This window comes from Triticum dicoccoides, chromosome 3B, assembly GCF_002162155.2.
Source record: "Triticum dicoccoides isolate Atlit2015 ecotype Zavitan chromosome 3B, WEW_v2.0, whole genome shotgun sequence".
Lineage (NCBI taxonomy): Eukaryota > Viridiplantae > Streptophyta > Magnoliopsida > Poales > Poaceae > Triticum > Triticum dicoccoides.
This window is the reverse complement of record NC_041385.1, coordinates 182,280,539-182,287,598: the sequence shown is the minus strand read 5'-3', so window position 1 is coordinate 182,287,598 and position 7,060 is coordinate 182,280,539. Positions and strand designations below refer to the sequence as shown.

At 46.4% G+C, this 7,060-nt stretch overlaps 1 protein-coding gene and 1 long non-coding RNA gene across 4 annotated transcripts in view; both read right to left on the bottom strand.

Moving 5' to 3' along the window:
* LOC119281094 overlaps positions 1–1,382 on the bottom strand; it is a 2,607-nt gene extending 1,225 nt beyond the window's left edge. Inside the window, exons 1-2 of one of the 2 annotated variants that reach the window (XR_005138263.1) lie at positions 563–1,382; positions 401–472 (exon numbers count right to left, since the gene is read on the bottom strand). This is a non-coding gene — a long non-coding RNA (uncharacterized LOC119281094). The remainder of the gene's footprint in view (positions 1–400; positions 473–562) is intronic. The other variant, XR_005138264.1, reaches the window with a different exon arrangement.
* A 171-nt stretch (positions 1,383–1,553) lies between these two features.
* Positions 1,554–5,409, bottom strand: LOC119275448. 2 transcript variants are annotated; one of them, XM_037556296.1, is made up of 3 exons: positions 5,066–5,409; positions 2,312–3,549; positions 1,554–1,853 (listed from the first exon to the last, which is right to left on the bottom strand). In XM_037556296.1, the coding sequence occupies exons 1-3, from the start codon at positions 5,224–5,226 to the stop codon at positions 1,747–1,749; spliced, it is 1,506 nt and encodes a 501-aa protein (XP_037412193.1). In that variant the 5' UTR covers positions 5,227–5,409; the 3' UTR covers positions 1,554–1,746. The 2 variants fall into 2 exon arrangements, with proteins under 2 accessions (XP_037412193.1, XP_037412192.1); XM_037556295.1 differs by lacking the exon at positions 5,066–5,409 and having other exon boundaries at positions 2,312–3,893.
* Between the last annotated feature and the right edge of the window lie 1,651 nt (positions 5,410–7,060).

Genomic DNA, 7,060 nt, shown 5'->3' with positions numbered 1-7,060 from the left:
AGATAGAACTGCATATACTTATGGCGTGTGACCGTTTGGAACGTTATCACAATATTTGTGAACTGGTTGTGGACCCCATATCATATGCTCATGACGTCCAAAAAAAATCCCATGCCACAAGTATAAAAAGTAGTGTTGGTGTGGATATTCTTGCGATGTCAGCAATATTCCACGGATGGTGAGGATGATGGGACCAACATACAAGTGGCGTTCCCTGAAGTTCCTATGCCAGCAATAAGCTCATAGCGATGACGTGTGAATTACGCCGACACCCAGCATTATTTAAAAAATATAGTGATGCCGTTGATGGAAAATGGCGCGCCACCAATAAAAGTTGTGGCTAGCCATTTTTCCACTAGTGTGGTCCTTTCCCTTCTCAACCAAAAGATCAGTTTGTTACCTAGTATTTTTCCTCATTCAACGAGGACATCTTTTTGTCTTCATGGGGTAGCCTTTCCTCTAATAGTAAAAGCTACATGTGGGATGGGGATTAGAAGATCAGCATGCAACGACGTGGAGAGGTGGGCCGGTAGAACAAAGTTGGTTCCAAAATAAGTTATACCTTAGGTCGGCGAGATGTGGCGAGGCCGGCAGCAGGATCTTCCCCATACGACGGCAGCGAGCAAGGGCACAGAGGCCTTTCCGCGCTAGCACTAGCTCACAGAGGATGGTGTGCGTAGGCTTCGTCCCTCGCCAACGGCGACCATGTCAATGCTGCATCTCCTCCCCTTCCCCAGCCGACGGGATCCGGTCAAATCTATGGCCCGGTGAGGAAAGAGATAGAGTGGCCACTATCGTCCTGTTTGGATTTGGAAATGGTGAGAGAGTGAGACGGGAGCAACCCTAGCAAGCAAGCCCTGAAGCTCAAGCCTACATATATAATGGAGTAAAAAATGTTGTCCATAGCAATGGTTTCAAATAGAAATATATAATGCGGGTGTTGTCGCAAAAAAAAAATCAAATCACGCAGAGTAATTCTTTTTAACGTTCCAAAAAAGAGAACTTCAATAACATGCCATGCTTCCAGGTCACGTGTGATTCTCGACCCTCTATTAAGTGAACAAATTAAGGGATGGCTAACGGAGAAAAAGGAGGGAAACCCCCCAAAACGGGGTGAACATAGGATTGAACCCCGGTTGACGCGCCAGTGATATTTGCTCTGCGATGGCAATGCTTTCTTCAGCTATGGTGCTCCAACGGCTCCTACTTCTCTGGTAGCAATCGACCCCCTTGTATGTTTCTTTTCAGCAGGGTATGTTTTGTCGTGGTGCTATAATGGTTGTCCTCTTTGGTATTGTCCAGTGTGGACCGTGTGTGTCATAAACTTATAACTTACAACTTTATAGTACTCCCTCCGTTTCTAAATATAAGTCTTTTTACAGATTTTAATATAGACTACATACGAAGAAAAATGAGTGAATCTACACTCTAAACTATGTCTATATACATCCATATGTAGTGCATATTGAAATCTCTAGAAATACTTATATTTAGAAACAGAGGGAGTATAATGCATGCATGGTTTCTTTTTTTTTTAAAGGACAATCAACACATAGAAAGCTTTGTAATAGATTTCACATGATTAATAAAATAGATAGTACATAGTAACTTGGAGTGTACATAATCCTAAAATAAAATAAATAAACAAAGGACAGTCCAGACATTTAGCAGTGAGCCATAAGATAATACTCTAATACCCCGTCCATGGATATAGCCGGACACATTGTTTTCAGGTCTGCAACCTCTCTAACACACATCAATCGCCGTCATAGGGTCATCTGTGTCTCCAGTATGTTTCTTGCTAGGGGATTTCAGCAATGGCGTCCCAGGTCTTTTCGTTATTTGCTTTGTACCTAAAAGTATCAAAATTAGCATGTCTTAAGTAATAGTTTGAAAGAAAGAAAACGATGATCCATGAGCAACTACCTAGCAGCCCTAGTATAACTTCTACTTAAAGCTTCCCTCTGAAGACACTTGATAAAAGATGTTAAATCTATAAACAAATAATCAGTTTTGCTAAAGCACATCTAGATGTGCTATAAGTACTGCACATCTAGTAGAATGCAGCAACACCAAATCAAAATCTGTCACAGGAAAAGGGTAACACACGTTTTACTGTTGATGATACAGCAACCTAGCAAATAATAATGTGTTTTCAGATGAGTGATATCATGACCAGCACATCTTATTTTGGATTATCCCCCCTATATACATACATATAGATGTGCATTATCTAATTACTGGTCATGTATTGGAAGTGGCAGACAGTAAAGCAGCAGTACAAAACTAAAATAAAAATACAACTGGTTACCTGGAGCAACTTTGAGATATTTGGAAATCCTGCTTGTTTCATAGTCGACGTACAAACCAGAGGGAATAAACTTGGCCACTTTCTGGACAGTTTTGTTTCTCATGTCAACAGCAAGCACCCATGCCGGTTGGTGTGGGTCGCGGTAGTCAACCTGTTTGAGAAAGAAAACAGTGCCATCGTCTTGGAGGCTCAGCTTGGGTAGGCCAATATAAGGAGCTGTAGCTGGTTCACCTTCAAGACCTTGTAAATTAGAGGAATCAAGATGGTAACGGATGCCCCAACCCTCCCCAGGGAGGGAATTAGTGCTGATGCTCCATACAGTGGCCTTCCAACCACGGGCAAAGTACTCCATTACGACATAGTTGATGGAAGAACCGAGCACAGCAATGTCCCGAGTGGATGCGTCGCTGCCCTTGTCGATGGGTCCTGGCAGTTGGAACTGGCGAAACTTGCGGCGGCCCTTGCCGAGAACGTCCCACAAGACAATAGTTCCAGAGAGATCGACCCAGGCCAGAGTACCCTTTTCTCCTCCGATGAAGATTGTCTTGTGTGTTTGGTATTCGTTGTCGAGGGGCGTCTCGAATACCACGGACGGAGTGGTCCAGGAGGAGGTATTGGAGTGACAGAGGTAGAGTTGACAAGGATAGTCAGATCCGAACCTTTCAGATTGCGCCGCAATGACGTAGCTGCAGTTGCAGCAGTCGTGGCGGCCGGCTCCATGGGGTTGTAGGCCGAACTTGTGGCCGCCGGCTCCGTGGGATTGTAGGGCGAAGTTGTGGACGCCGGCTCCATGGGGATGTAGGGCTAAGTTGTGGACGCCGGCTCGATGGGGTTGTTGTTTGCGGCCTGGGTTGCTGGTGTGTTGGTGTTGGCTGCACTTGCGCACGATGGCAACCGTGCCGTCAACCAAGCAGGGGATGCTGCCGGGTTCCGGGTGCCGAAGGTGCTCAAGCACAGGGACGCGGGGGTTGTAGACGAAGTACTCTTCTCGGGTGCTGTTGACGTAGGCACCGAGTGGGAAAGGATGGCCGGGGATGGGGATGGGGACGCATAGCAGGAGGAGGCTACCGTCCGTCTCGGTGGCGAGGATGCGAGGCGGGTTGGTGAACAGGGGGTCGCCCAAGCCTACGGCGTGGACGCACAGGTAAGAGACGTCCGGCGGGTGGACGGCGCAGAAGGTGACCTGGATGCTACAGCCCTCGAGCTCGGTGTCGAACATAATTGGGGTGCTGGCGGTGGTGCCGTTGATGAGGTTGGCGAAGCAGGCGTAGGGCTCGATGAGGACGAAGGGTGGCCGCTCGCCGCCGTCGTCGATGTAGCCGTGAGCAGGGGGGTTCAAGGACGGCCAACTGATTTGCATGTTGTGTGTCGAGGATTCCTCTCCTCCTGTAAGGTCCATGGATCCCAGATCTAGGTTCGTCTCCGGTGTGTGGGTTGAATTTATGGAGGGGAGGGCGATCAGAGTTGGAGGTGGAGACGGATTTGAGATAGAGTGCGGTCGGCGTCGGAGTAAGGGGATCGAGCAACGTGAGGGGGGGCAGCCGCCTCTTTGGGGAATGAGCAGTGGGTGGGGTGGGCAGGAGCTAGGGTTACGCCGGTAGGATATGAGATCCTTTCAACCCCTACTTTTGGGCCGACGGCGTTTGGGCCGACGGTGGCCGCAGCCTGGAGGTTCTTTCTTTGTGACGGCCCGCCACCCTGGTTAAGCCTTTTCTTTTTTTTGAACAAAACACTTAAAGTTTCACTCTTCCTTTATCCATTCATTCATGACAATTGCCGCACCTCTTACAAGCAGAGGAATCAAGTCCTTTGGAGCCTACCCAAATACTAGGAGGAGCAAATCTAGCCCATTTTGCCAATTCATGAGCTACTCGAGACAAATCCATAAGCCACTAGATTTGCAAATCTAATGTTGATGGGCGAGCTTCCAGAAACACTAACCGCGGTGCAGTTTGTGTTATAACAGGGATCATCTTGGTAATTCTTTGGAATCATCGTCCATAGTTTTCTCAATTATTTCAAACTTTACTGCTTTAGAAACACCGGCCTTTAGAAAGGCTTTTTCTCTTGCCGAAGATCTTCCGCTCTAGCGCCTGCGTATAGCAATGGATTGCTCATCGATGGTTAGAGCAATCAAGAAAATTTGGGGAGGCCCCCATGATGGTGTCATGGACTAGGGGGTATTCACCATGTCGTCTCCAGGCCAGGAGGGTCGGGCCGAGGACCTCTGTGGCGGTTAATTACTGTGCCTCTTCGGGCAGCCCATGACGTATACAAGGAAAATTTCACAAGACTTGGCGCACAAGACGATGACTCTTGTAAATCCTAGGCCTCCGGTGCATTATATAAACCGAGGCTAGGCTAGTCAATAGAACATGCATATTTTATTTCCACATACGATCTCGAGCTAAATCAGCCTGTACTTTGTACCCCTAGCAGGACGTGGGGTTTTACCTCTTGAAAGTGCTAGTTATCAAGTAGAGTGGAGGTGAATAGGCCATTTTTATGAAAATCTTCAAAGCAAGCAATGTCTTCGAAGATGCGAAAGCAAAACAGTAACTAAACAGAGTATAGCGGAAGGAAAGCTATGCTAGATATGCTATCAATGCAATACTAAGGATGTGAGAAATGAAAGCAGCAAGCAAACTAGATAGCACGAATCACTAATAACAACAAACATGAAGACATGATGGGTTAAAAGGGAATGTCTTCAAGCAGTGTCCTCACGCAGAGGTAATTGGGGTGCTGGCGGTGGTGCCGTTGATGAGGTTGGCGAAGCAGGCGTAGGGCTCGATGAGGACGAAGGGTGGCCGCTCGCCGCCGTCGTCGATGTAGCCGTGAGCAGGGGGGTTCAAGGACGGCCAACTGATTTGCATGTTGTGTGTCGAGGATTCCTCTCCTCCTGTAAGGTCCATGGATCCCAGATCTAGGTTCGTCTCCGGTGTGTGGGTTGAATTTATGGAGGGGAGGGCGATCAGAGTTGGAGGTGGAGACGGATTTGAGATAGAGTGCGGTCGGCGTCGGAGTAAGGGGATCGAGCAACGTGAGGGGGGGCAGCCGCCTCTTTGGGGAATGAGCAGTGGGTGGGGTGGGCAGGAGCTAGGGTTACGCCGGTAGGATATGAGATCCTTTCAACCCCTACTTTTGGGCCGACGGCGTTTGGGCCGACGGTGGCCGCAGCCTGGAGGTTCTTTCTTTGTGACGGCCCGCCACCCTGGTTAAGCCTTTTCTTTTTTTTGAACAAAACACTTAAAGTTTCACTCTTCCTTTATCCATTCATTCATGACAATTGCCGCACCTCTTACAAGCAGAGGAATCAAGTCCTTTGGAGCCTACCCAAATACTAGGAGGAGCAAATCTAGCCCATTTTGCCAATTCATGAGCTACTCGAGACAAATCCATAAGCCACTAGATTTGCAAATCTAATGTTGATGGGCGAGCTTCCAGAAACACTAACCGCGGTGCAGTTTGTGTTATAACAGGGATCATCTTGGTAATTCTTTGGAATCATCGTCCATAGTTTTCTCAATTATTTCAAACTTTACTGCTTTAGAAACACCGGCCTTTAGAAAGGCTTTTTCTCTTGCCGAAGATCTTCCGCTCTAGCGCCTGCGTATAGCAATGGATTGCTCATCGATGGTTAGAGCAATCAAGAAAATTTGGGGAGGCCCCCATGATGGTGTCATGGACTAGGGGGTATTCACCATGTCGTCTCCAGGCCAGGAGGGTCGGGCCGAGGACCTCTGTGGCGGTTAATTACTGCGCCTCTTCGGGCAGCCCATGACGTATACAAGGAAAATTTCACAAGACTTGGCGCACAAGACGATGACTCTTGTAAATCCTAGGCCTCCGGTGCATTATATAAACCGAGGCTAGGCTAGTCAATAGAACATGCATATTTTATTTCCACATACGATCTCGAGCTAAATCAGCCTGTACTTTGTACCCCTAGCAGGACGTGGGGTTTTACCTCTTGAAAGTGCTAGTTATCAAGTAGAGTGGAGGTGAATAGGCCATTTTTATGAAAATCTTCAAAGCAAGCAATGTCTTCGAAGATGCGAAAGCAAAACAGTAACTAAACAGAGTATAGCGGAAGGAAAGCTATGCTAGATATGCTATCAATGCAATACGAAGGATGTGAGAAATGAAAGCAGCAAGCAAACTAGATAGCACGAATCACTAATAACAACAAACATGAAGACATGATGGGTTAAAAGGGAATGTCTTCAAGCAGTGTCCTCACGCAGAGAGGAGCAAGCAACGGCATCACAATCACTAGTGGAAAAAATAGTTAGCTACAGCTTTAGTTGGTGGCGCCCCATTTTTAATCAACGCCAGCACTAAATTTTTCAAATAGTGGTGGCGTTGACATATTTGGTACGACAGCTTTGTAAGAATATTACTGGCGTGGGCTTTTTATACTACGCCACAAAATTGTGGGCCCAGCTATACTATCCAGTTGGTAGATAATAGTAACATTGGATTTGTTAGGACGTCGTAGGTAATTTGTCTAGTGATGTCGTACATATAGTTGAAACGCCAGCACTAAGTTATTATTATGAGTTTAAATTTTTTAGATTTTGAATTTATTAGTATTTTGAGAATTTCTTTGTAGTTTTGAAACATTCAGTTATCAAAGCAACTGTATTTATTTTGAATTTATTAGTATTTTGATACTTTATTATTTTTGAAACATTAGTTATTAGTATTTTGAGAATTCGTTTGTATTTTTGAAATATTTTATCAAAG

Excerpts from the sequence above, each read along its gene's own strand:
- LOC119275448 (XM_037556296.1), bottom strand. The coding sequence starts at position 5,226 with ATGGACCTTACAGGAGGAGAGGAATCCTCGACACACAACATGCAAATC. Across the intron at positions 3,550-5,065 it reads GCCAACCTCATCAACGGCAC|CACCGCCAGCACCCCAATTA; the intron begins CACCGCCAGCAC and ends CATCAACGGCAC. Across the intron at positions 1,854-2,311 it reads ATATCTCAAAGTTGCTCCAG|GTACAAAGCAAATAACGAAA; the intron begins GTAACCAGTTGT and ends TGATACTTTTAG.